The sequence below is a fragment of the Miscanthus floridulus genome, chromosome 6 (assembly GCF_019320115.1).
Source record: "Miscanthus floridulus cultivar M001 chromosome 6, ASM1932011v1, whole genome shotgun sequence".
Classification (NCBI taxonomy): domain Eukaryota; kingdom Viridiplantae; phylum Streptophyta; class Magnoliopsida; order Poales; family Poaceae; genus Miscanthus; species Miscanthus floridulus.
Window position 1 is genome coordinate 25,367,252 of NC_089585.1, and position 26,308 is coordinate 25,393,559.

Genomic DNA, 26,308 nt, shown 5'->3' on the forward strand with positions numbered 1-26,308 from the left:
ACCAAGTGTACAACACCTTGTGCATGTGTGTTAGCTTTTCACAAACATTTTTAAGGAGTTAGCCACTCAACTTGCCACGCCACTCGATCCTAGCAACGATGCAAAGTTAGATCACTCGAGTGGCACTAGATGACCGATATGTAAACAAGTTTGCCCCTCTTGATAGTACGGCCATCTATCCTAAACCTAGTCATAAACTTCTCTACACACCTATGACCAGTGAAATAAAATGCCCAAGGTTATACCTTTGCCTTACGCATTCCATTCCAACTCCTTTGATGTTGATGCAACACATGCACCAACATGATCGATAATGATATGATCCATTCTATATCATCACCTGACCATATTGGTTCATCGATCTTGACTTCATTTGCTCTTCACTGTTGCTTTAGTCCATCGGCGACAAGTCATCACTCAACTTGCCCTTCACACTTACAACCGGTCCGTCGAGCCAAGTCATGTCTTGATCTTCTCCACCATAATCACATGACTCAATGTCATGTCTCATGTGCAATGAGCTCCTTCATCACATGTGTGAGCTTTGCAACATCTTCGAGCCATTTCACCTCCATGGCATATGTTGCTCACACACATGTACCTATGGACTAATCACCTGTGTATCTCACATTAAACATAATTAGTCCACCTAGGTTGCCTCCCAATTATCAAAACCAAATATGGACCTTTCACCGGTCAAGGTTCATTTGCTCGAAAGGTTTGATGAAGAGAATGTATGCGAAGCTTCCATTGTCTATGAGGATGTTGTGCAATGTGAAACCAGCCACATTGGCGGTTGCAACGAATGTGTCTGTATGGGGATAATCTCGCACCTGGAAATCATTTTCGTCAAATGTTATCGGCACCATAGACCATGCTGGTCTATTCTAATGTAGTATGGGCGAAACTGTGTGGACCCTTCTTTCATAGTCCCTTCTTGCTCTTTTGCTCTCGTGCTCCTGGTTAGACCCTCCAGTGATGGCGAATATGTGACCCTGAGAAGGTAAGATGTTGATGGCTTGATGTTCTTGGGCAATCTCTTGTTTGGCTAGATGGATCTGGCTAGAATGATGTTGCTCTTGTTGAGCTGGCAAAGACACGATAGCTGATTGCACCGGATGTTGTGTGAAATGCTGATATGTTTGGTATGTAGGCTGTTGCCAGGCATAAGGGGACTAGAAGTATCCCTGTGAGTAGCTGGGGTGTTGAAAGGTGTTGTTGTTTGACAGCATATAAGGGTGGTTGAATACCTGATGATGCACAATTTCGCAGTTGGCGCTATGAAATACATGTTTTGGTGCTTCGCTGCTTCTTGCAGCATCATCTTTTTCTTTGAGTTCTCTTGCCATTCTATTGTATTTGCAGTCCTTTGTAATGTGGCCTGCATTTTCGCCACAAACGGCACAGTATGGGAGCCTGTGGCCTATTCCCATTCCTCTGCCATTGCGCCCGCCACGCGTGCCACGGCCTCCCCGGCCACCGCGCATAGGCTGATCAAAACTTATGTACTATTGATTTGGTGGTGGTCCGGGAAGTGCTTGATCTAGAGCTGACTGCCCTAACTCCTCTTGGAGGTTGTTAATAGAGTGAAAAGGCCTAACATTTCGCTGCGTGGGCGTCTATGATGGTTTCGGGGCCTTGTTCGCTTGCCTTCATGAATTGCGCGACACTTTTTGCTTTTGAGATCATCATCTGACCTAAACTGACCCATACTTCGAACAACTCCTTTACTATCTGGGGCTGGTTTCTAGCGAAATGAGCCGCACATTGGCCTATGGCCAAACCTTCAATTGATGTTGCTATCAGTGTCACTTCTAGCACATTCAGCACCTAGGCCTTGATCTGAATAAACCTTTCTAAATATTCTAACAAGGGCTCGTCATCTCGCTGCACGTAGTTCAAGAGATGTCTTGTAGTTTTTGCCCACGATTGGTAACTTTGGAAGGTTGATAAGAGTTCTGCTTTGATTTATTGCCAAGATTGGATCGAAAGGGGTTTCAATGAGGTGTACTAGTCATGTGAAATGTCTTCGACTGCCATGATGAGTCATTTCGCCAAAGTTTGGGTGTTTCCTCCAGCGGAAACAACATTGATTTCATAACAGGCTAAGAACTTTTTTGGATGTCTTTCCATCGAAAGCTAGAATGCGTGGTTTGTAACCTAATGGCCAGGGGTACTGCTGAAGTTCTTTTGGTAGAGGCGAAGTGAGGTCGTACGCTTCTGCATCTTTGCCCTATACGATGGCCTCAGGCATAACAACGTTTTCGCCGCCCGAAATGGCACCTGCAGCTCCTGCTCTCTGCAGTCCCTGGATCTCCCTTAGCAATCTTTGCCTCTAAATTTTGGCTTGGCGGATGGCCCGTTGAGTTTGCTCGACTCTGGTTCACACTGCCGCTTGCTGTAATAGCTACTCTTTCTCTTGCTACAGCCTTATGATTTCTTGCTGATACTGTTCCAATTTCCTTAGGTCTCTTGCTTGTTCGGTGATTTCACCATCTTCATCTTCTTCTGCGATCTCGTTCCCATCTTGATGAAGTTGCACATCTCAAACAACGCCCTTGGGCGTTTCCTCTAGGCCACGAGGCGGCACCGTGTCATCTTTATGCACCTGGGACGCTGGCGGTTCCGCCGATGTTGCACCTATCGCGCCATCCCACGGGGCTGCTTCCGTCGCTGCAGCGACAGCTGCCTTGGACGGCTCTGCTCTATCCATTGGTAGCTTCGGTCCTCCTTTCTTTAGTGGCATGCTAAGTTCGAGCGACAACCATGGTGAGTGTCAATGTTGTTCTAGGCCTCAGCCTTCGAACACCGGGTTGCCACACGAGCGAATGTATGGGACAAATAGACAAAAGGAACACAAGATGAACAAAGTGTATATAATTGATTCAATGAGTCATTCTTCCTCTTCCTTACAATCCCCTCCTGGGGGCTTTTTATACACGCTCATAGGCTTTTCATGGACCTAAATGCCCCCCGCAACTGCTACATATTCGGGGCATATTCCTCTTTGTCCTAGACCTAATTGCCTTTCAAAGATGTCGCCTGCCTCAGATGCCACCGGGCTTCGGTCTACCGCTCGGTTCCACGCTGTGTCACCACTTTTTTGACCCTGTGGGTCCAGCTGGACAGGAGTTGTCGGCATCCTGTCCCCCGGTGGCCTCCTCCAGCGCGAAACCTGCAAGGGCAATCACATACGTGACTGTTACCACGTGAGCGAGCGCGCACCGCTCTGTCTATTCACCAAGGCGAATAGCCGGAGCCTCGGAGTGTACTACACACGCTCCGCCACATCGGACCTGAAAAAATAGATTTAATAATTTGCTAAAGAGAAAATAAATGCACGGCCAGTGCTCCGCCACAACACCCATCGCAAGGGCTCTTGAGAGTGCCATTTTGCCAGCGCGAAATGACATTCCTCAGTCCACCGGGCCTCTTCACCATGACGAAATGGGACGGCACCGGAATCTGAATTTCCCTCGACTTTGCACGTGCGGCCATCGTTTCGCGTCGGCGAAACGTCTACTGCTTTTGCGGACTGTGGCCCGGCTTTGGCCAGGACGCCTTCGCCTAGGCGAAACTATGGACGTCATATCCTGAAAGGAATGTTGGCGCCACTCCGCCATTGCGAAATGGCAACGCCTCATCAGGGGGCGGCGGTCGGTGCCCAGGGGTGCCTAAGGGTCGGTCCTTCCCCCAACAATAGTAGACAAAGTCTTAATTTTTTCTGCACCAGTTGGTTCTTTTTTATAAAATTTGTGTTTTGTACAAAGTTTGTAAACTGCATGATTGGATTCCCCTGCAGACTTGAAGTCTTTTGTACATGGAGGCATCCATTGAGGATGGATTGGCGATGTCAGTGGTTTACCCGATTATATGGACGCTTAATACTAATCCAAATCTCTAATCCTCAACTAATCCACGTCATGGATCCTGTGCTTCATCCACCTCAGCGATCCGGATGATATGATCCACCGTGGCAATCCGTGTGATGAGATCATTTGAATCTGATTGGTTCTTAACATACTCCCTTCCTCCCTCTCTGCTACAGCATGTCTTTGGCCAAGCCCAGTATGATCTTTGTAGCTATGAGTTAGTCCTGCCAACCACCCCCACCAGTCCACCATAAATAACAGACAAAAAATCCATTTGACCATCTTCGAATTTGCTTTAACTTTGATTCCCATTCTCGGATAACCGGATGCTTTTTTAGATAATGGAAAGAAGTTTTCATCTTCATCCTCATTAAACTTAGGATTAAGTCCACTTTTGGCCCCTCAACTCTCATGTCGGTCTAATTTTGACCCCCAAGTACAAAATCGTTTGGTCTGGGCACCGTAACTTTCAAACCCGTTCAGTTTAAGCCCCTTAGCGCGATTCAGGTGGTTTGCGCTAACGTGTTTCCAGTTTTGACTGACCACGCTAGCGTTGACGGACACGAAGGATCACTGCGTGGGTTAAAAACATGAGCTAGCTCGCTCAGCTCTCTCTCCATCTTAGTTCCTATCCCCCGAACCCTAGATGCTGCCGCCGCCTCCATCACCGCCACCACCCTAGCCGCTACCGCATCCTCTCCTCCGGTGCCTCTGCGTCCGCAGTCTCCCCTCCGCCTGGGAGTCCTCCGCCGCCACCTTCGTAGTCGTATATGGCGACCTCAAGCGGGTCCAGTCGAAGTTTAGGGACCCAAGAGTCGCGATGGCGTCGCCATGGCGATTCCCATGCTGATTCGTCCTCACCCATCCCCTATCGTGAAGGACCACTGGAGTATACCCCAGCTGTGCTATGCAAATGCGGTGCAAAAGCTGCTAGGTTCATATCTTGGAGTGATTTGAACCTAGGATTGCGGTATCTGAAGTGTGTGCGGGCTCGTGTAAGTTGTTCTCTTCGTGATTCATAGTCTATAGATGCATCAGTGATTGAGTGTGTCTCTGATTTGTTGGTTATTGGTTTGTTTCATAGGATGGTGGTTGCGACTTTTATAATTGGGTGGATCCGCCAAACAGTAGTTTCAAAAAGCAACTTCTGCTTGATTTGCGAGATGCAGTGAAGCACTGGAAGCGTGCAACTGGAGTAGCTAAACAGAGTTTGGAAGATGCAAGAATAGAGACTGCAAGACTCTTGGAAGGTGCAACAAGGGAGAATTAAAGACTGCAGCTTCAGCTGGAAGGCACAAGGGAGAATCAAAGACTACAGCTTGAGTTGGAAGGCACTGTCAGGTACAATGAAGACAGAGGGGCCATGTTTGTTGCAACCAGGAGAGATGTGGCCATTATGCAAGGTGAATTGCAGTTGGGAGCTGAATCTAGAGTTGAGTTAGAGGTGAGGATAGGGACATTGGAGAAGGAGAGGAAGTTCTTGTTTGCTGCTCTATTTGTGTGTTTAGGATTAGTGCCTGCTTCCTGGATGCCTTGGATCATGTAAGTCAATGGGGTGTTAGCCTTGGTGTAGTTGTAGTTGTAGTTAGTAGGATCCATGTTGGTACTGAAAACCTGTTCAGGTTCTATTATGGGCTGTGTATCAGCTTAACGCATGAGCATAATGCTCAGGACCATGTATGAGTATCAGGTTAATGCTCATGTCCTAATGTTTTAATGAAATGTGGTTGCATGAATTCTTTTATATGTGTAACCGTGAGCTTTGTCAAATTTTTTATGGCGTCTGCACAAAGAGATGACTAAAGTTCAATACAACACAGATCCATACAACACATGTCATTCAGTGATTAACACATGTCATTCAGTGATTAACACAGATCCAAGTTCATTATAATAGTTCAGGTTGCACACACACAGACTCATGAAGTAAGGTAGAAGGATAGATCCAAGTTCATTATAGTAGTTCATTACAATAGTTCCAGATAGCATAGATAAGATAGATCCAAGTTCATTACAATAGTTCCAGATAGCATAGATAAGACACAGACACAGACATGGGCTCAAGGATTTGGGCCTGTCAGCAGTAAGGTAGGAGTGACTCCCTTGTGATCAGCTGCACTTGGTCTTCCTTCCTCTGGATAAATCTGCTTGGCTGGTCCTGTAGCTGACACAACAACCTTGGAGGTAGAAGCACCTAAAACTTGGAAGCTTGCTTTACTGTGCTTTCTAGACATCCCTGGTATAGTGGCCTCTAGGGGGACCTTAGCCCGAGCCCCTTCCTTCAGCGTTGTCTTCACTCTTGCTGATGACTTCATAGCTTTTTGCCCATCCTGCAAGACAAAGGAAGTATATAACTAAGACAAAGAAAGTATATTACTATTAAGGATGACCACATGGAATAAGCAGTTAAACTTATATTGCAGTGTCTTTTGCTACTAGCAGCAATAGATGAAGGGCATGACTTCCTTTTTGATGAGCCTCCTCTACCAGACTGTGAAGCACCATCACCTCCTCTGACAGACTGTGAAGCGTCACCACTTGCATTACCAGACTGTGAAGCACCACCATTTACATTACCAGAACCTGTCCTCCTGCTACAAGTTGTCTTGTTGTGTCCAATCCCTTTATATACTCTGCACCTTATAGTTGTTCCTTTCTTGGATAGCTTACCCTGAGGTGGCTTCTTCTTCTCCCCATCTTGCCTTTTCCTCTCCTTTGGTCTTACAGGCATCCTTACATACCTAGGGGCAAAGGCTTTTCTCTATTTGATACTGGCCAAAAGGCCTTGCCTTCCACTGGTTGCAGGCAGTGTGCATATGTCTTGTTGTACTCCTCAACGGAATAACACTTGGCTATGAATTCTTCTAAAGGTCTAGATGCATAGTAGATGCAGGAAATAGCATGAGGGCAGGGCAAACCAGACAACTGCCAGAACCTACAGGAGCAAGTTCTCTCATCCAAATTCACAGTGAATCTGTGATCCCAGTAGGTTACTTCATAGCAATTGTTGCCATTGTTGATAGCATGGTAGAACCCACTAGCTATGACATATGTCATCAGCTTCTTGTAGGTGTTTGGACAGATGAGACTTGTCCACCTTTCTGCCTTGTTCCTGTTCTCATGGATTCTTACCATAACTTGGCGCCTTATACCTTCAAGCATACTTATGATTGGAAGGAACCTTGCTCTACTCCAATGCTCAGGATCAGTTCTCAAAATAGCATCAGCCCCATGTGGTGTCTCTGCCCTTAGCTTGTTCATGTTGTAGTTGAATAGATTCATTGATGAAGACTTTGCACATCTCCAAAAAAGCTTCTGATACTTCTTGTTAGTGAACTTCTTCCTCCAGTTAGCATAGATATGCCTGGCACACATCCTATGCTCCACCTTAGGTGTCCACTTGTTTACAGCATTGATGAGCCCCTTCTGTTGGTCAGAAATGAATACCCAGCCATCACCATCACCAAATTGTAGGTCAGTGCTCAGCAAAGATAAGAAAAGGTCCCAGGACTCCTTGGTCTCCCTCTCTACAACTACCCAAGCTATTGGGTACATTTGATTGTTGGCATCTCTACCTAGTGCACAAAGCAGTTCTCCATTGGTTAATCCCTTAAAAAACAACCATCCAGTCTAATAACCTTCCTGCAACCAACAAGGAACCCCTTCTTGCATGCATCAAAGCAGACATAAAACCTCATGAACATGGGTTCAAGTTCTTCAGTGTCAAGCTTCACTACTATTGTACTCCTAGGATTGCTTCTCAGCAGTTCAAGCTGGTAGTCAAACACCAGAGCATACTCCCCCTTGGTTGCATCATACATCCTTTGCATCACAATTGATTTGGCTCTCTTAATCTTTGAAATACTGACATCTGCAAAACATTTCCTCCTGAATTGTTTCTCTCATACTCTCAACTGACCACTATGGGTTAGCCAATATCAACTCCTCATATTTATCTGCTATTCTCATTGATGTCACTAAAGAGTTGTCTCTCCTTGGTGGGCATGTGTGCACATCTTTACATGTGGCTATAAGCCAACTACTTGCCCTTGATGTCTTTGACAGATGCAAAACCCAAGTGCACTTTGGCCATGAACAAACTGCTCTACACTTTGTGCTCTCATTCTTCACAAACTTAATCACCTTCCTTTCTGCTAGCCCATACTTGATGTCAGCCTCCCTGAATGTTGACTTATCACTAAAAGCCATCCCAACAGTGAATACTGGCACTGGAGCATTGGCATCAAACTTGAGAAATTTCTTCTCATTCCTAACCAACTCTCCATCAGATGTTTCATCATATGAATCATCCTCTTCATCAGTATCCATAGCATGGGAATCACAGCCATCCTCTTCATTAGCACATTTCACATTGACTTCACGCCTTTCCTCATCAACCACCAACATGCCTCCAGCTTTTAATTTCTTCTTTAAATCCTTAGTTCCGCTCTAATCTGGATTATCTCCTCATCCTCTCCACTGCTCTCATCATCACCAGACAAGTAATCCTGGTCACTGGAATCATCCATATATGAACTATGTTCCTTCTGTACAGGAGCCTCTTCATGAACAGACACTTCTTGCATAACTAACTTCTATATAGGAGCCTCTTTCTCTCTAACCCAATGCAAATACTTAGTAGCACCTACTAAGTCCTTCACTTGTTCTGGTGATGACATGTTCATTATAGCCAAATCCTCAACCACCACATTGTCTTCATGAGGTTTTTTCACTGTCTACTCTTTCACTCTCTATTTGAGCATCTTCCTCCTAGTCACTACACTGGTCCTCCCCATCCTCTTCCTCCTCAGTCTCCATGCCATCAGCTTTCACTTCAATAAGCTCAACAAATACATCTGCAACCCCTCCATCAGTAACACATTTAGACATGTCCAAACAAGCCTTGTCATCTACCAAAACTTTGAGCCCATTCAGTAAATCCTTGCCAGAGAACAACCAATGGAGAAGAACAGGCTCTGAAGCATTGTAATGGTCTCTAAGATGTCCAATTACTTCAGACAAAGATATTTTGTCACGCTCGATGAATGACATCTCCTTATTTCCACCTAGATAATGAAGCTTCTTCCCATCATTGAAAAACTCGTCACCAAAGTGAAATCGAACACAAAGAAAATCCAAAGGGTCCATTCCTACAACAGATAGTACAATCTTAGGACTACGGATCCAAGATAACTAACCTAAGAGTACTTCCATCACTACATCCAGAAATACAGAAGGATTCAATCGTACCTGAGCGTGTTCGTTTCAATCCTCCAAGCCCATACGACTGCGAAGGCAACGACAAAGGACTCCCAGACGAAGGGGGAGACTACAAACGCGGAGGCACCAGAGGAGAGGATGCGGTAACAGCTACAGCAATGGAGGCGGCGACGCTGGAGGTGACGATGGCGTCTAGGGTTTGGGGGAGAGGAACTGAGAGGAAGAGACAGAGCTGAGCAAGCCGGCTCGTGTTTTGACCCGCGCGGTGATCCTACGTGTCCGTCAACGCCAGCATGGCCAGTCGAAACCGAGAACACATCAACGAAAACCGCCTCAATCGTGCCGAGGGGCTTAAACTGAACAGGTTTGAAAGTTACGATGCCCAGACCAGACTGTTTTGTACTTGAGGTCAAAATTAGACTGACATGAGAGTTGAGGGGCTAAAAGTAGACTTAATCCTTAAACTTATTACAACCAACTCAGCCAGTAACAAAATTTAGACAAAACAAACTCAATACCCAATTCTAAATTTTAAAGGCCATTTGTAAGTGCAGAGCGAAGCAGTCAGCCTATAATATTTTCACTGAGTGCTCAAACACAGCATTAAAACACGATGCCTCTTCTACATCCTGCTCAGCTGCTCATGATAGAGGGCCTAGTCCTAGAGGTCTTATCTTGTTATCCACTACGCATAATCCTTCGACTATTTAGAGCCAACAAATAATGAATTCAGTACCCCATCGTTCTCTACCATTCTACGCCATTACGCTCTCTAGGATTCCCCGTCAGAACTATTATAGGAGTACGTTTCAAGTGCAGCCTATAATATTTTTTCCTCGCTACCTACTATGCTCAACTATGCTTCTCGATCGCTACATAAATAGGAAAACGATCAAAAAAAGAAAGAAAAACATGCCGTTCTAATCAGCTCCTCCGACGATGGCTATGCCGTCGCCTGTGTGGTGGTCGCATCGGCAAGGACATGGGGTCTGCGCCCTGGGCCCCCCTAGAGTCAGTGATCGCTCCACCACCATCTCCTGTGAGCCAGTTCAGCGCCTCGCTCGCAGCATCCTTCTCCGCAAGTTTCTTGTTTGCACACGGCTGCCCCACGAACTGCATGCCATGGAACTCAACCGTTGACCTGAAGAGATAGCTCTTGATCTGCTTCGTCTTGTAGGTAGGGTTGTTGTGCCCGGCCCGGGTCAGGAAAGTCTGGAGCTGGTTCTTGGCATTATCCCCTCCGTTACCACCACCGCCACTCATGGAGGATGGCAAAAGCATCGTCTTTGCTTTCTTTGATCTTGGCTCCTGTCGGCCGTAGACGAACCGCCCACTGCATGGGTCCTCAGTCACCAGCAAACGGATGGCTGATAGCAGCTCTTCACTCGTTTGGATATCCATCCTTGGGTTTTGGAGCTGTTAGAACGAAATTTGTTATTAGCAAATGATTGATTCCTGAATGAACTCAACCAAATGACCACACAATGTGCATGTCTTAAATGATGAGATATAGCAGAATTCAACCAAAAGACCACACAATGCACGGGCTACGGAAACGGTTCGTTGTGCAAAGTGCTAAAACTCTTGGACGCCCACAAGCACCCAGCTAGTTAACGGGGGTTGGAAGCCCAAGGTGTATCTGTGAAGTGTTACTCCGTCCTGAAAAGGATGCATAAGTCCTTTCCATAGTCAAACTATCCAAAGTTTGACCAAGTTCACAGAAAAGAGTATCAATGTTTATGACAAAAAAATGGTCTACTATCAAAATATTCATGATGAATTTAATGACACTTATTTGATATCATAAATATTGATTCTTTTTTATAAACTTGAAAATGATTTGACTCGATATTAATTGCATGAAACCAAACAGTGTGCACCGAGTAGCGCCGTTGCGAAGATAAATTTGGGTGTTTAGTTGGAACTGGAACTGCCTATTTAAGACTATTTATTATAGATTCAGAATGCAGATCAAAAGTTTAAGAGCATGATGAATGCAGGCATAGAACACCACTACAACAACAACAACATAGCCTTTCAGTCCCAAACAACTTTGAGGTAAAACCCACCAAGAGCCCCAAGTCACGGTTCGGGCACTTCAATAACTGTTTTCCAAGTACTCCTATTCAAACATAGATCTCTAGGTATATCCCAAGCTTTCAAATCTCTTTTTATTGCCTCACCCATGTCAATTTCGTATTATTAGCTTGGCTTAGGACTCCAAAATGCACTTGTGTCTCTGGAGGACTCCTTTGGACATGGCCAAACCACCTCAACCAATGTTGGACAAGCTTTTCTTCAATTGGTGCTACCTCTAGGCGATCACGTATATCATCGTTCCGAACTCGGTCCATTCTTGTGTGACCGCAAATCCATCGCAACATACGCATTTCTACAACACTCGAATCTTTGTAGGCCAATATTCTGCTCCATACAACGTAGTCGGTCTAATCGTCGTTCTATGGAACTTGCCTTTTAGCTTTTATGATACCCTCTTGTCACAGAGAATGTCAGAAGCTTATCGCCACTTGATCCACCCTGCTTTGATTCTATGGCTAACGTCCACATCAATATCTCCATCCTTCTGTAGCATCGATCCCAGATACCAAAATGTATCCTTCTTAGGCACTACTTGACCTTCCAAACTCACATCTCCCTCCTCATGTACAACTCCACCAAAGTCGCATCTCATGTATTCGGTTTTAGTTCTGCTCAATCTAAAACCTTTAGATTCAAGGATCTGCCGCCATCACTCTAGTTTCCTATTTACTCTCGCCTGGCTTTTGTCCACTAACACTACATCATCAACGAACAACATACACCAAGGGATATTACCTTGTATGTTCCTGGTAACCTCGTCCATTACCAAGGCAAAGAGATACGGACTTAAGGCTGACCCTTGATGAAGTCCAATTTTAATCGAAAAGTAATCTGTGTTACCATCGTTGTTCGAACACTCACAACATTGTTGTATATGTCCTTAACGAGGGTCACATACTTTGATGGGATTTTATGTTTGTCCAAAGACCACCACATAATATTTCTTGGTATCTTGTCATAAGCCTTCTCCAAGTCAATGAAAAACAAGTGGAGGTCCTTCTACTCTCTAAATCGCTCCATAACCTGTCTTATTAAGAAGATTGCTTCTGTGGTTGACCTTCCGGGCATGAAACCAAATTGGTTTGTTGATACCTGTGTCGTTCCTCGTAGGCGTTGATCGATGACTCTCCACCATAACTTCATAGTGTAGCTCATCAACTTAATTCCCCGATAATTAGTACAACTGTGGATATCTCCTTTGTTCTGGTAGATTGGTACCAATATGCTTCTTCTCCACTCCTCAGGCATCTTGTTCGATCGAAAGATATTGTTGAACATCTTGGTTAGCCATTCTATAACTATATCTCCGAGACATCTCCACACCTTATTGGGATATCATCAGGGCCCATCGCTTTGCCCCCTTTCATCTTTTTCAAGGCTTCTCTGACCTCCAATTCTTGAATCATCCGCACAAAGCGCCTGTTAGTGTCATCAAACGAGTCGTCCAGCTAAACGGTGTTCTCGTTCTCAACATTGAACAATTTATCAAAATACTCTTGCCATCTATATCTGATCTCATCCTCCTTCACCAAGAGCTACTCTCTCTCATCCTTTATGCACTTAACTTGGTTGAAGCCCCTTGTCTTTCTATCGCGAGCCCTAGCCATCTTATAAATATCCTTCTCTCCTTCCTTCGTACTCAAACATCGGTAAAGGTCCTCATAGGCCCGCCCCTTTGCCTCACTCACCGCTCGTTTTGCAGTCTTCTTTGCCACATTGTACTTCTCTATGTTGTTTGCACACCTGTAATGATACAAGCGTTTATAGCACTTATTTTTCTTAATAGCCTTTTGCACATCTGAATTCCACCACCAAGTGTCTTTCGAGTCGCATCCGCTCCCTTTGGCCCCTCCAAACACCTCTGAAGCAACCTTCCTAACGTATGTTGCCATCTTCTCCCACATGCTGTTTGCATCACCTTCATCATTCCAAGAGCCCTCTTCAATGACCTTTTCCTTAAAGACCTTTGATACATCCCCTTCTAATTTCCACCACTTCGTTCTAGCAACCCTAGCTTGTTTGTTCCCACGAGCTTGCACCAGAAAGCGGAAGTCAGCCACCACGAGCTTGTGTTGAACGACCACACATTCTCCAGGTATCACCTTACAGTCCACATATGTTCGTTTATCCCTCCTTATAAGGACAAAGTCGATTTGACTAGAGTATTGGCCGCTACTGAATGTCACTAAATGGGACTCTTACGGAAGAAAGTGTTAGCTATTATCATATCAAAAGCTATGGCGAAGTCTAAAGACTTCCTCTCCCTCCTAGTTCCTACTACCATATCTGAAACCCCCATGAACCGCCTCGAAACCTGCACTTTATGTACCCACATGGCCATTAAGATCACCTCCTATAAAGAGCTTCTCGCTACTAGGGACAGCTCTAACCAAACGATCCAAGTCTTCCTAGAAATGCCGCTTAGCACTCACATCATGGCCTACTTGGGGGCATACGCACTAATTACGTTTAAGACCATATCACTAATGACAAGTTTAACTAAGATGATCATATTCCCTTGCCTTCTCACTTCCACCACACCATCCTTGACGCACTTATAAATCAAAACTTCTACTCCATTTTTATTTGAAGTTGTCCCTGTGCACCAGAGCTTGAAGCCGGTATTGTCCACCTCCTTCGTCTTCTGCCCCTTCCATTTAGTCTCTTGGACGCATAAGATATTTACACGCCTCCTAACCGCTGTGTCCACTAACTCTCTTAAATTACCTATAAGGGACCCTACATTCCAGCTACCTAAATGGATCCTAGTTGGCTCGACTAGCTTCCTTACCCTTCGCACCCGCCGAGGTAGGTGTAAAGACCCTTGCTCATTTTGCACCACACCCGGGCGCCGATGTGGCGCGCCACTAAGGATGCGACGACCCGATCCTTGCTCACTTGACACCGTGTCCAGATCGCGACACGGCGCGTCACGGAGGTGACGACCCGGCCCTTGCTCATTTAACACCATACCTGGGTTCCGACATGACGCGTCGCTAAGTGGGTTACGCCCCAACGGGATTCTTTTGGGTTTCATCTCTATTGAAGTGGCTAAGTTTTTATATTAGCTCGCCGCGCCTAACACAACCCTCCTCCTTTACCAGAGTTTGAGACTTGCTATGCTGGGACACCAAAGGCGCCCCACCATAGGCGGAGTTTGGCATAGAACACTACTAGAAATCGATAATACCTTGCAATGGATTAAATTCTCAAGTTCATTCTTCAGACTCAAATAAGTTGAAGCAAGATCACGATTCATGAAGAACTCAATATAACCTCCAAGCATTTTTAAGTGTCCATCCTGCAGCATGCAACAAATATTATGCAATGATACATCAAGTCAGAAAAATAAGATTTCCGATACAGCAATGCAAAGGAACATACCAAGCCCCCTTGTTTTATGCAGCCTCCGAATAACAACAATATAGAATCAGATATAGCAGTTGAATCCCGGAGGAAAACAGAATTCACCTTCACCTTCTCATTGAAAACTAGCCAGGGGAATGGAATCTTGGCTTCTTTACCATTAACCGAACTCTGGAAACAAAAAAAGAGAACCTAGATGAAACTGCCATGTAAAGCCACTGATAAAATTCAAATTTATGTAGAACACAAAAACTTACCGAATAAAGCATAACCTGTCCATCCTCCATTGTCTTGAGGGAGATGGATTTCTCCTTGTTCTGAAATTATCAAGAACCAAATGAAAAATCACAAATCACGACTTAAATTTTCACAATATATACTAGCATCAGACCATTAACAGTAGTTATCTTCCACAAAAAGCATAGAACAATAAAACCTTAATAAAGCATAATAAGTGTGAAAATAAGCAATCGTTAAAAGCAGGGTATGTAAAATAAACTTAAACAAAAGAAACTCACCACAACAGAGGAAACACCTGGATATAGTCCTGCACAAATTACCGCCCGAACTAGATTTTCATCACGGCTCCATTTATTGCACACAGTCATGTTTTCATCAACCAAACCAGTATCCTTCAGAAGAAAGAGAAACTGACGCCGAAGAGAATCTATTGCTTTCAATGTTTGCACCGAAAGAAATTTTTTCCAGCAGTAGTCATAACCAGCACGGTCTCTTTCAGCCTCCCTCCATCCTTCATATGCACGAACAAGTGCAAGATGATCACTGTAGTCCCGACATGAAAACTGCAATTTAGCTGACTCTGCAAGCTGCACAGACAAAGTAAGCATCATTTCCACTAGCAAAGGAAAAGAAGGTACACCAAAAAACTAGGAAAACAATACTACCTCCAGTCACAAATACTTGATGCTTTGACCGCAATACAGTCAAACTTTTAAAACAGTAATCATTAATAGCTTTTCAAATATTTAGTTTGGAAACATAAATCTTAAATGTAGATTTTCTTTAAAAGTAGTTTCACAATCTAATATATTTATTAGATGTTATTATAATGTTCTAAAAAAATAGCCATCAAAGTTGTGCACTGAAGAGTGAAGACCAAAGTCAACATCGTCAAGTGCTTTTGGCCAGAGATACTAATAGAAATCAAAACACAATGCGTGCTATATATTTGAGTGTTCCAGAATAGGCAAACAAAATTGGAATATTAAGGTATACTTACATCTTTCTTATCGAAGGGGGTCAAAAAAGGATCTCTAACACTAAGTCCAGAAACTATGGTTAATATGGGGTCCAGACAATTAAAAATAGCCCCAAAAATAAGCATCTTTCCTAACTTAGGTTCAACTGGAAGCATAGACAAGTGCTTTCCTGAAAATGACAAACAGTAAGCGTAGTCAGCATACAAGCTCCAAAAGCTACAGAGATGCAGAATAAAGCAGTGGTAATGTGAAAAATTAATCTTTAGGGTGAATCTGGTACCAAGAACCGTCAACTCTTCATTCTGATCAAAAGCTCCAATGACTTTGAGATATTCAATGGCATTTTGTACCTGGAAAAAGAAATAAATTAATATATCAAATCCATTTGAACAGAAAGAAGAGCAGAACTTTTGTTAGTGATGATAAAAAAAAAAGCAAACCAAACTTACTGATAGAGATTCAGGTGATTGTAAAGCTCTGGATAAAAATTCTGATATACTTCCTAGCCTCAAGCTTTTTATTTGCAAACAGAGGGATTGGAGAGGGGTTCTCAGAAGTTCTGGTAACTGGTAGTCAGCAAATGCATCATATACAGATCGTGGATAAAGTTGGTAGCACTCCCCTGGTTGGACTCGACCAGCTCGTCCTCGTCTCTATATTATATTCACTTATTCAGTTAGAAAACTAAAATGAGGTAAGTGATGAAATAGAATGGATTTAGACAAAGTTTCAGGTTAAAAGCCACATCAATTGTTCTATTGACATATCTGTAACCACGGCAATAACTAATCAAAGTAAGAGCAGTGGTGAAACTAAAGCGTTAGTAATATGTATATAAGAAAGAAAATATTACTTGTCTGGCAGAAGCCTTGGAGATCCAGGTTGGAAGCAAACAGGGAGTATTATTCAGTGCATCGTAAGACGTCTCTTTTGCCTTGCCACAGTCAACAACAAAAACTACATCGTTGATAGTAATACTAGTTTCAGCCAAATTCGTGGCAAGAACTATTTTCCTTACTCCAGGCTCAGGCTTATCAAATATTAATTTCTGTACAAAAGGTGGACAAACGTGTCAACAGATTAATGCATACTCATTACACCAGGAGAAACGAAATGGCAAAAAAGATTCGCTCTTCCACCCCTGACCAACATTGTGTATAACATGACAACAGAAATGTCTATCGCACAATCGCCTTAAAAGTTATAGCTCATTAAAAAATAAGTTACCTAAGAAACGAAAAAAAAAAAATTAATGAAGTCACAGAACTTCCAAGCACATCTATGCAGACATTAGCTAAGCAATTTACAGGCAACCAAAAATAGGATTTCAATATCTTAGATATGTTAAATATAAATCAACAACATAAATCTATATAGATAGTTGCTCTCATACAACCAATATTGTTGAAATTCCAGATGTTCTCAACAAAGTGTAACGTGCTAGCCAGTACTCACTCCATTTCACAATAAAGCCACCACTCACTGAGTCCAAAGGAGTCTCAAGCCTAAGAAAACGTTGACACCAATATTGACAACATATGGCCACATCAAATTGCAAAGTGTTGTGGCCTTTTCCACACTAACTAAGTAAGGGCAGTGAGTGAAAAACAAACCAATAACACCATCATTTTCTCTAATTAACTTGTAATGTGAAACAGACTCCAGAGTTTACAACATATTGTAAAACAGAGACTCTACTATTATGGAATAACTAGTAAATAACTTGGGCAATCAGACAATATAGTGTCAGTATCACCACCACAGTTAAATATTTTGTTGCTTGAAATATACTCCCTCCATTCCAAATTATAAGACGTTTTGACTTTTCTAGATTCATAGCTTTGGCTATGCACTTAGATATACACTATGTCTAGATGCATAGTAAAAACAATGTATCTAGAAAAGCCAAAACGTCTTATAATTTGGAATGGAGTATAACTTTTTTTTTGTTCCAAAAGTTCAAAAGTAGGCACACTAATGCAATACAAATCATTGTAGTAGTCTTGGTAATACCTGCTCTGAACTGGCCATCGAACCATGACAAGCGAGCAACAAAACTTTGCTTGGATCTCCAAGCAGTGGATTTGCTTGCAGCTGATCTTTTAATGCATTAATGTCATCCCACCCAGTCATAAATACAAGTATTGCACCTGATCGTTCCTTTTGACAAATATGGCATAAGACATTTTCTATTAAATTAAAACCAATTGAATCAGGATTCCAACAGGATAGAGAATCGCGAGTTCGCGAACTATAGTCTCTCAAATCAGCAGCTTCAACTGCATCCTGTTCAAAAGCAAACTTTAGAGACCAAAGCTTTGAGCATAAAAAAATGGCCAAGAAAATATGAACTACCGTACTTCCACAACAGAAGCGATTTGGCTCTTCCGCTTTCGTAGAGCTTGCTTTTGCATCTTCCAACTTTTTTCTTGGCCATAGTCATCAATTTGATTGTAAGGAGTTAACCGGTGCCCAGTAATTTCAAGAATATCTTCCAGAAAATGACTCCGAACAGGATAGGTAAAACCCTGAGTTGAGATAAATCCAATTGTTATGAAAGGACATCGAGATAAAATTTACACAAGGAGCTATGGCAAAGCACAAAAGACTCAAACAAATTTCATTCTAGCAAGGAAAGTGAGAAATTTCATATAAGAAAGCAATTGATGTAAACAAGTGCACAAATGAATGTAAAATAATAGGAAATATTACAGAAGTAGAACAACATATATAGTAAGTATTACAAATTGATTTGCAACATATGGCTTCAAGTTCAAATAAAAAAAATGCGATATGGAATTGATACCTAGATTGAGCATGAGATGCTATCTTTTGTTCAAGGTGGTAAAGCTGCTAAACTGGCAGGTTGAGCAAGACTTTTCATGATTTTGGTGTTCTTGCCCTTGCTGTAGAGGCCAATGGTGATTTTAGCCTTTCTTTTTCAACTTTGTGATTTACCCTTGCATTTTGGAAATGAATGAGTCGTCTGCCTCTGATTTGGACGGCAGTTAACTCTGGCAGGATTAAAAGAATTAAAAAGAAAAAGAAAAACGAAACATATGGGAAAAGGACAAAAGTGCCCCTTATCCACTTATCCTCATCCCATCCCATCATTTCATCGACGCGAAGCAAAGACCCAGTAACATCCCATCCCCATCTCCCATCCCGTTCGCATCAAGCGCTAGTGGCAAAGGCTGGAGGCAAGAGGTGCGAGCGACGGCCATGGCAGGAGGCGCACACAGGGTCCAAACGGTAGCTGCAGCACAAGGAGCTGCGCTGGTCAAGGCCGGCGGCCACAGCTGCTATGTGGCCCAACGGACGCAGCAGGAGGTGCTCACAGGTCGGACAAGCTCTGCGTGACATGGCTTCAGGCCGGCTACGGCGCGGTGATCAGGGCACGGGCGGCAAGCACGCGTGGTGCGGTGAGCTTGGCATGAACAGCATGTGGGCCACAACATCTGCAGGCGCATGCGGCACAGAATAGCAGAAAGAGTGTGAGGCACAGGTCCAGGTGCGCGACCCGCTTGCACAAGGCCAAGGTGACTGAGGCGCGCTTGCTAACCAAAGGCGCGACAAATCTGTGATGACAGAATGGTCATTGGCCGGGGCCGCCATGCACTACTTCGCCGCTTGCATGTGCTGAGGAGACCAATGTGGCACATATGTGCATCGCCGCAATAGAGACCATCACGTTTGCCTACAATTGGATGGCTCATGGCTACATGAACGAGCCTGACAGGTAAGCAGCTCCGCAGCTTGACGTGGTGACGCCAAGCAGGTGCTCGGAGAATTGCCTGGGAGGCTTTTGTTCCATTCCTTGACTGCATACTACTTTCCATTGTCGCATGTGTAGATTTGTAGTGTCATCATGTTTTTACAAGGGCAACTGATGTTTCACATCTGATCTCCTCGCAGGACACATGGAATTAGGAGCATTTGTGCTACCACTTAGATTAGATGAATGTCTTCAGTAATATATTCAATCTCCGTGGCATGGTTAGCTAATTGTTGCTACTCAGACTTCTTATATGGATTGGGCAAACTCAATCACCAGTTTGAAAAGGCGAGGGCAAAATCACCAAGTTAAAAAAATAGGGGTAAAATCAACATTGACCTTGGAAGCAAGGGCAAGGACAAAAGAAAACCCAGACTTTTTATAGCATACTACTTATGTTCAGGATTATATGACAATGAAGAAGGATGGGAGTGAAGTGTGAACCAATGCCTATTGACTAATGACAGACAAGACTGATGAATGCAAAAAGGTCTTAAAAAAGTATCTTACAGGTATGTGTATCATGGGTGCTCCACCAAAGTATGAAGAGAATAGCTCAGCGTTAAGGGTTGCACTCATCAATATAAGTCTCAGCTCAGGACGACGTGGAAGAAGATCCTTTAAGACAATAAGAAGAAAATCTAGCACAAAGACCCCCAAAATAAAGATTAGCATAAATTTACAAAAATGAGCCCATTGCTAAACATTTTTAGTACTAATAGAAAATAAGTGTGACTAACGCAGACCTTCATTCATGCCCCTCTCATGGATTTCATCAACGATAACATGGGTAACACCTTTCAAATTTCTGTCCACCAACAATCTCCGCAACAGGACTCCAGTGGTGCAGAAAAGAAGGCGTGTATCCCTTCCTCTCATGCCTTCCAGTCGAACTTTGTAGCCAACCTAAAGATAAGGATACATTGTCATGATAGACAAAATTCAAGAAAAGATTATCAAATTTTGCAAAAATATTTAGCTGCAGATCACAAAAGTATAAGGTGAGTGATACTACTCATCTTAAGAGGGAAAAAATACAATAGGCCCAATAGGCCACTGGAGCATGACTCCTAGCCGAACATCAAACCACTTATGGATGGCAAAAATGATCTAAGCCTTTTTGGGATGTGTTTGGATTGGGGACGGTTTTGGGATAGAAGGATCTGACCTATGTATTTGGTAGGAGGGATAGAACCATCCCAGTTTTGTGTTTGGTATGAGGGGCAGGGAGCAAGAGCATGGACACCGTTTACTAATCCGTCATCTACCATCTCCTGTGGGACCTGGATGTCAATCACACAAAGGACACATCTGGCCATGGCACAAAGCAGAGGGGCAGTTACCGCCGCATCAAGATCCCACCATGGCTCACCGTCAGGGGCAATGAGGCCACGCTCCAAGCATGCCATCCACCATCAGAGCAGCGTGGCAATGAGGTTGAGCATCTGCTCCAGCATGATGAAGCAGTATGGGGAGATGAGGTTGGTGTAGGCGCGTAGCAGCCTGGTGGAGCAGCATCAGTGAAGGCACAAGGTCCCCTGAACATCTGCCATTGGCCGGAGGCCCTATCCAAGCAGGCTCTCACCCTCGCTGGACGGCCACCATCAGGGCTCGCCCTTGCCTAGAACTTTCTCCCCAATCAGGATCCGAGGGAGGAGGATGGCATCAACGCTGAGTCGAGCTCAACTTGGATCGGAGGAAGAGGATGGCAACCACGGCAGCAGGCGTGCATGCCATCAACCTCCACCACGGCCACCATGGACGCCCTTGCCACATGCCAGCGGATAAGGGCAGAGTTGGGCAGGGAGGTAGAAAAATGGAGAAGATGAAGAGAGACGAGAGGCAGAGAAACAGAACCGCACGGCGATGAAGTGAGGTGGCTCAATCCCCTTTTTTTTGCGGGATTCACTCATCCAATGTTTCCTGTGTGGGATGTCTCTATCCTACCTGTCCTGAATCAAACACCAATAAAATTGGGATCCTCCCGTCCCACCCCATCCCTTGAACCAAACGCTACCTTGGAGTCCTGGAGAACATCTTCAGACTAGAGTACTCAGGAATTCCCCATAGAACACCACAAAATCATATACTCCCATCATTAAAAAAAAGATTGTAATAATTCTGCAGGTACAATTAGCTCACCGATTCACCAATTTTCTCGTCTCTTTCAGCAGCAACTCTTTCGGACACAGCAATTGCTGATATTCGTCTCGGTTGAGTGCAAATAATACTGCACGTAGCACCACGAGCAGCATCGATTTCAGATTCTAGAATGTACTGCGGTAGTTGTGTCGTCTTACCGCAGCCAGTCTCACCTGAAACTACAATGACCTGCTCAACCAAACAAGACATGTTAGCCGCTAACATAGCCCAACAACAACAACAAAGCCTTTTAGACCCAAGCAAATTGAGTAGCCTAAATGCTAACGAATATTCAGCCAGAAATGCTATATGATAGTAAACTTGCAAACAAATACAAGTTGATTTATTGGTTTTCTGATGCTAAGAAGGATGTGCACATTAAAACTTCAACAGATATCCAAGGTTCTAAGGTTTTATAACAAAAAAAAGGGAAAACAAAAGGAACTGGTAGGCTCATTTAGCTACAAGCAATAAAATTTGTTTGACATTTTTGCTAGATCATTTAGTTTAATGCTTTTTTCCAATAATATGTGCTATCGTTGCACCACTACATGTTCATCATTCATTTCAAATCTTCTTACATTAGCTGCAATTCATTATGATAACAATTGTTCATCAGTGTTGGATACTATCGCACACATGCATATCTGGAACAAGAACACTCATTTCAAATCTTCTTACATTAGCTGCAATTCATTATGATAACAATTGTTCGTAGGTGTTGGATACTATTACACACATGCATATCTGGAACAATAAGAACAGCCGACGAGGACCTGATTCTGTGATATAGCTTCCAATAAAGTTTGCTTCTCTTTATAAGCAGGAAGACTGCGACGAAACTCCATCATGCTTTGACCATCATTTGATTCCTGAAAAGGGTACAAGTTCAGTCAATACAGTACATGGCATGAATCGAAGACAATCATCATATCCTATGAAACTGATTCAAAAAGGGCAAAGTTCAGCAGAAAGAATTAACACCAAATCAACGGTGCTAAATCAAACCTACCACCAAAAAATCCAAGATGGAAGTTTTGGCAATTTAAATAGACCAATTTGCAAGTATGTTCTTTCCAAGAGAGAAGAGTATGATTGTTCAATCTGTCAATAAGTAGTGATACAACAATACATGAAGCACAGACTCACAATACCCAAGAAACAATACCTTTAAAAACAAACCCAAAGAAAATTGATTTCTATAAATCATAGACAGAACAGATTAAGAGAACATTGACCTAAAATAAAAGCCTGAAACTATGACTAACATGCACACTCACTATCTCAACAACAGAAAACTAAGGTGCGGTAAGAATATAGTACTCCGTATGACTCATACTTTAGATTATTAACGAATACAATGTTGTTTAGAAAAGTGGCATGAAAATACCTCAAAAATCTATTAATGGATTTGCTTTCACATATATATATTTTGCCTGACATAAAATTACGGTGTACTTTCATCATAAAGACAATAAAAGGTACTTAAGACATAATACGGAACAGGAGCTAACGGGAGTTAGCAGTGCATGCAACAACAAAGCCTTTTATCCCTAAGCAAGTTCAGAAGGCTAGAGTTGAAACCCAAAATGAGCCACCACAAAAAGAGAAAGAAAGAAAGAAAGAGAAAAGGTAAATAACTATACGCAAGGCATCACTAATAGTGATATTATTAAGGGAATCTAAAGCCTGTAATTCAGGCACTAGAACCACAAACTGATTTCCATGTGCGCTTATTCAAGTACAATTCCTTGGGTATATTCCATCCTTTCAAGTCCTGTTTTATTGCATCCTCCCATTAAGTTAGCAGTGCATACAAAGAAAAATGCAACCAGTCGGCTTCAGCGTCCCTTATTAGCAAATAAAAAACATTTTGCAATGTTTTAAAAAAAAATCCAAATATAAGAATGTATTTAGCACACAAAAAGTTCAATTTCAAATTCATCTTTGATATCGAGATTCTAAAAGCAAATTTGATAAGTTAGCACGTGATAAACAATGCCAGGCTGCTTGTGTAACTTTTTCTTAACATATAGGATACATCTGAGAGACTGAAACTGGATATTTGTAGGTTTACTTAACTAGACGTATTGCATACATAATTTCTTTTTACGAGTTTTGCAATTTGCAATACTGCAACAGGCAGATTTCGCCAATGAGGAGATCGCCAGAACCTCTGGATATATAATGCACAATCTTCAAAACTTCAGACTAACAGTGAAGTGCCATTTGAAATGGATATGTTATCAGAATAATGCAAACATTATCATAGGAACTTCCATCTTCATCATGTCTTAAGGCTAGGAACGCGATAGCAAGAAGTCTAAATCTTAAAATCAAACCTGCCAAGCAGCCTGCTGATTCCGCAACTGCAGGCTTTTCCTTCGTTGGATTCTGTCCATCACAGCACTAGTGGAAGTTTGATTATCTTGCTGATCAAAGAAGCCTTCATCAGTTGCAAAACTGTCTGTGCTGCTTGACCGTGAGAAGGCTGAACTAGGGAAGTTCCCGATGTTTGTTCTCTTCCGTGCAACATAATCTGCAAGCAGAGCATCAACTTCTCTTTGCAAACCAGCAGGTATAGATACCTAAAAAACAAATACATGAGTTAACATCAATACACACAGCACACACATTTTTTAAACATTTAAGCTGCTAGAAAACTGGCTCACCTCTCTTTGGGGTCTTTTGTCATCAAGATCTGATCTATAATTAGGCAACGGAACCTTACTGAACACAACAACTTTAGAATACTGACGGCTGGCATAATGTAGACTATTGTCAGATTATAATGTAAATAATATGCAGTATCTGAATCTGCAAGGGGCAACGAAATACCTGTGCAAACGCATTCTGTCAGCCAGTTGGGCAAGTTGTTCAAAATCTCGCCTATCCTTTCTTTCCCTTGAGATAATCTCTTGTTCATCATCATTACGAAGTAGCATGTGCAGTTTCCATTTCCACTCATCAACATTATCTAAAGTGGATGCACCCTGGAAATTTTATTTAAATACAACTATAATGAAAATAATAGAACACAGAAAATGTTGGAAAGGACCTTTGTTAATCCGATTGGCCAGGAACACATTTGGGAAAATATACTGAACAAGATCAATAACTCAGAAGCCATCAACCTTTGACCTCCATCATTTCGCATTAGAAATTAGATTTAGATTATTTTAAATGCACTAAACACATATGAATGTTGGAAGAAAATGTTTCACGTAAGCCAAGTTTCTAGAAGGCCACCATACCAAGTTGAGAGTACTCAGACCCACAGTCCTCGAAAATACATGAGTCTTATTCACTACAGATTTTTATCGAGCTTACAAAGCATGATGGTAAGCTCTCTACACTGGCAACTTGGCAAGTGGTAACAGCATTATGTACATGTCCAAAAGGGAACAGAGGCAAAAATACAACCGACAAATATGGTGCCTACATTTCATGGATTCTAGTTTCTAGATATTTTATAGTTTTCAAAGACTTCATTTTAGCACTGGAACTATTAGGTTTGCGAATATTCTCTATACATGAATAAATGAATGCACTCTGATATTGATATGGCTATCCGTGGTTTCACTATACTTATTTACCGTACATAAGATCCTGTACAGACCATGGAAAAACTCGAGGCAATCGTGCTAAAAAATACATCCACAGAAAAGGAAACTGCTGGCACTTGAATTGAATCAGTGTGAATGACAGATAGCAACAAACCACTACAATTAAAACCCACATACCCAATTTCTGTAAACACTCTAGGTTCAGTGTAGTCAAACATAACTGAGTTTCAACCGGTCATTTTAAAATGTGAATCAATCAGTAACTGGGCAGAACAAGGCACTCACCTTGCTCGAAACTGACGTGCGGTCAATGTCCTTATCTGAGTCATCCTCAGAGAAATCATCGTAGGCATAGCGGGCATACCCAGCGCTCTGCTGCCGGAAATGCTCTGGCTGGGGTGGCCGCGGCAAGGGAGGTATATCGCGCCGCCGCGGCTGAGGCGGCGAGGGGGGGCTGAGCAAACGCCCGTCCACCAGCCACTCCGGCGACCGCGCCGCCTGTTGTGCCTGCGCCGCGGCGGACGGTGGTGGCGCGAGGCTCCCGTTGGTGGACGCGATAACGGAGCGGAGCCGCCGCATCGGCGGCACGTAGACTCCGGTGGTGCCCATTGCGGCCGACGCGGGGGGCGACGAGAGGTGGGCGTTAGTGGTGCCGGGGCTAGGATTAGGGTTTCTGGAGAGGAAGAGAGGGGAGGGCATGGTCAGCGGGCGGGGCCAGCGGAGGAGGCGGACGCGACCCCGGAGGACGGAGGTCAGGAGCATCACCACCAGCGCTGCCGTCGCCGCGACAGCAGGCTCACATGTCTCATGCAATCCGCCTCCGGTTCCGCTGCGCTGCGCGCGGCGGGGGCAGCCGGCTCGTCGGGAGGGTTCGTCGCCGCTATAGCGTGAGGCTCTGGGGCTCTGCGCGCGAGAAAACGCTGACGCCGGCGTAGAAACGGCGGCGGCGAATTCGCGGCGTGGTCGGGGGAGTGGTTCCCTGCGGCGGCCTACCCGGGGAGGTAGGGATGGGATGGCGGTAGTGGCGGTGGGGAAAGGGAAGTGAGC

The 26,308-nt window shown here is 43.6% G+C and overlaps 2 protein-coding genes and 1 pseudogene across 2 annotated transcripts; 1 reads left to right on the top strand and 2 right to left on the bottom strand.

Moving 5' to 3' along the window:
• The first annotated feature begins 4,642 nt into the window (after nt 1-4,642).
• Nucleotides 4,643-5,589, top strand: LOC136460369 (uncharacterized; annotated as a pseudogene).
• Nucleotides 5,590-6,605: 1,016 nt separating this feature from the next.
• Nucleotides 6,606-8,279, bottom strand: LOC136460370 (uncharacterized). Its single transcript, XM_066460097.1, has 3 exons — nt 7,982-8,279; nt 7,495-7,743; nt 6,606-7,447 (listed from the first exon to the last, which is right to left on the bottom strand). Exons 1-3 carry the CDS (start codon nt 8,277-8,279, stop codon nt 6,606-6,608), a joined length of 1,389 nt encoding a protein of 462 aa, XP_066316194.1.
• A 1,245-nt stretch (nt 8,280-9,524) lies between these two features.
• LOC136461889 (DExH-box ATP-dependent RNA helicase DExH3) lies at nt 9,525-26,308 on the bottom strand. Its single transcript, XM_066461250.1, has 19 exons — nt 25,547-26,308; nt 24,534-24,688; nt 24,368-24,455; nt 24,038-24,283; nt 22,472-22,567; nt 21,696-21,884; nt 20,300-20,459; nt 20,064-20,194; nt 18,139-18,306; nt 17,792-18,064; nt 16,632-16,826; nt 16,228-16,431; nt 16,059-16,128; nt 15,799-15,947; nt 15,077-15,385; nt 14,816-14,875; nt 14,577-14,729; nt 14,383-14,493; nt 9,525-10,508 (listed from the first exon to the last, which is right to left on the bottom strand). Exons 1-19 carry the CDS (start codon nt 26,021-26,023, stop codon nt 10,017-10,019), a joined length of 3,726 nt encoding a protein of 1,241 aa, XP_066317347.1. The 5' UTR covers nt 26,024-26,308; the 3' UTR covers nt 9,525-10,016.

Excerpts from the sequence above, each read along its gene's own strand:
- LOC136460370 (XM_066460097.1), bottom strand. The coding sequence starts at position 8,279 with ATGTTGGTGGTTGATGAGGAAAGGCGTGAAGTCAATGTGAAATGTGCT. Across the intron at positions 7,744-7,981 it reads GAAGAATGAGAGCACAAAGT|ATGTCAGTATTTCAAAGATT; the intron begins GTAGAGCAGTTT and ends AATGTTTTGCAG. Across the intron at positions 7,448-7,494 it reads GAAGGTTATTAGACTGGATG|GTAGAGATGCCAACAATCAA; the intron begins GTTGTTTTTTAA and ends TTTGTGCACTAG.
- LOC136461889 (XM_066461250.1), bottom strand. The coding sequence starts at position 26,023 with ATGCTCCTGACCTCCGTCCTCCGGGGTCGCGTCCGCCTCCTCCGCTGG. Across the intron at positions 22,568-24,037 it reads ATCAGCAGGCTGCTTGGCAG|GAATCAAATGATGGTCAAAG; the intron begins GTTTGATTTTAA and ends TACCCTTTTCAG. Across the intron at positions 20,460-21,695 it reads ACGAGAAAATTGGTGAATCG|GTTGGCTACAAAGTTCGACT; the intron begins GTGAGCTAATTG and ends CCTTATCTTTAG.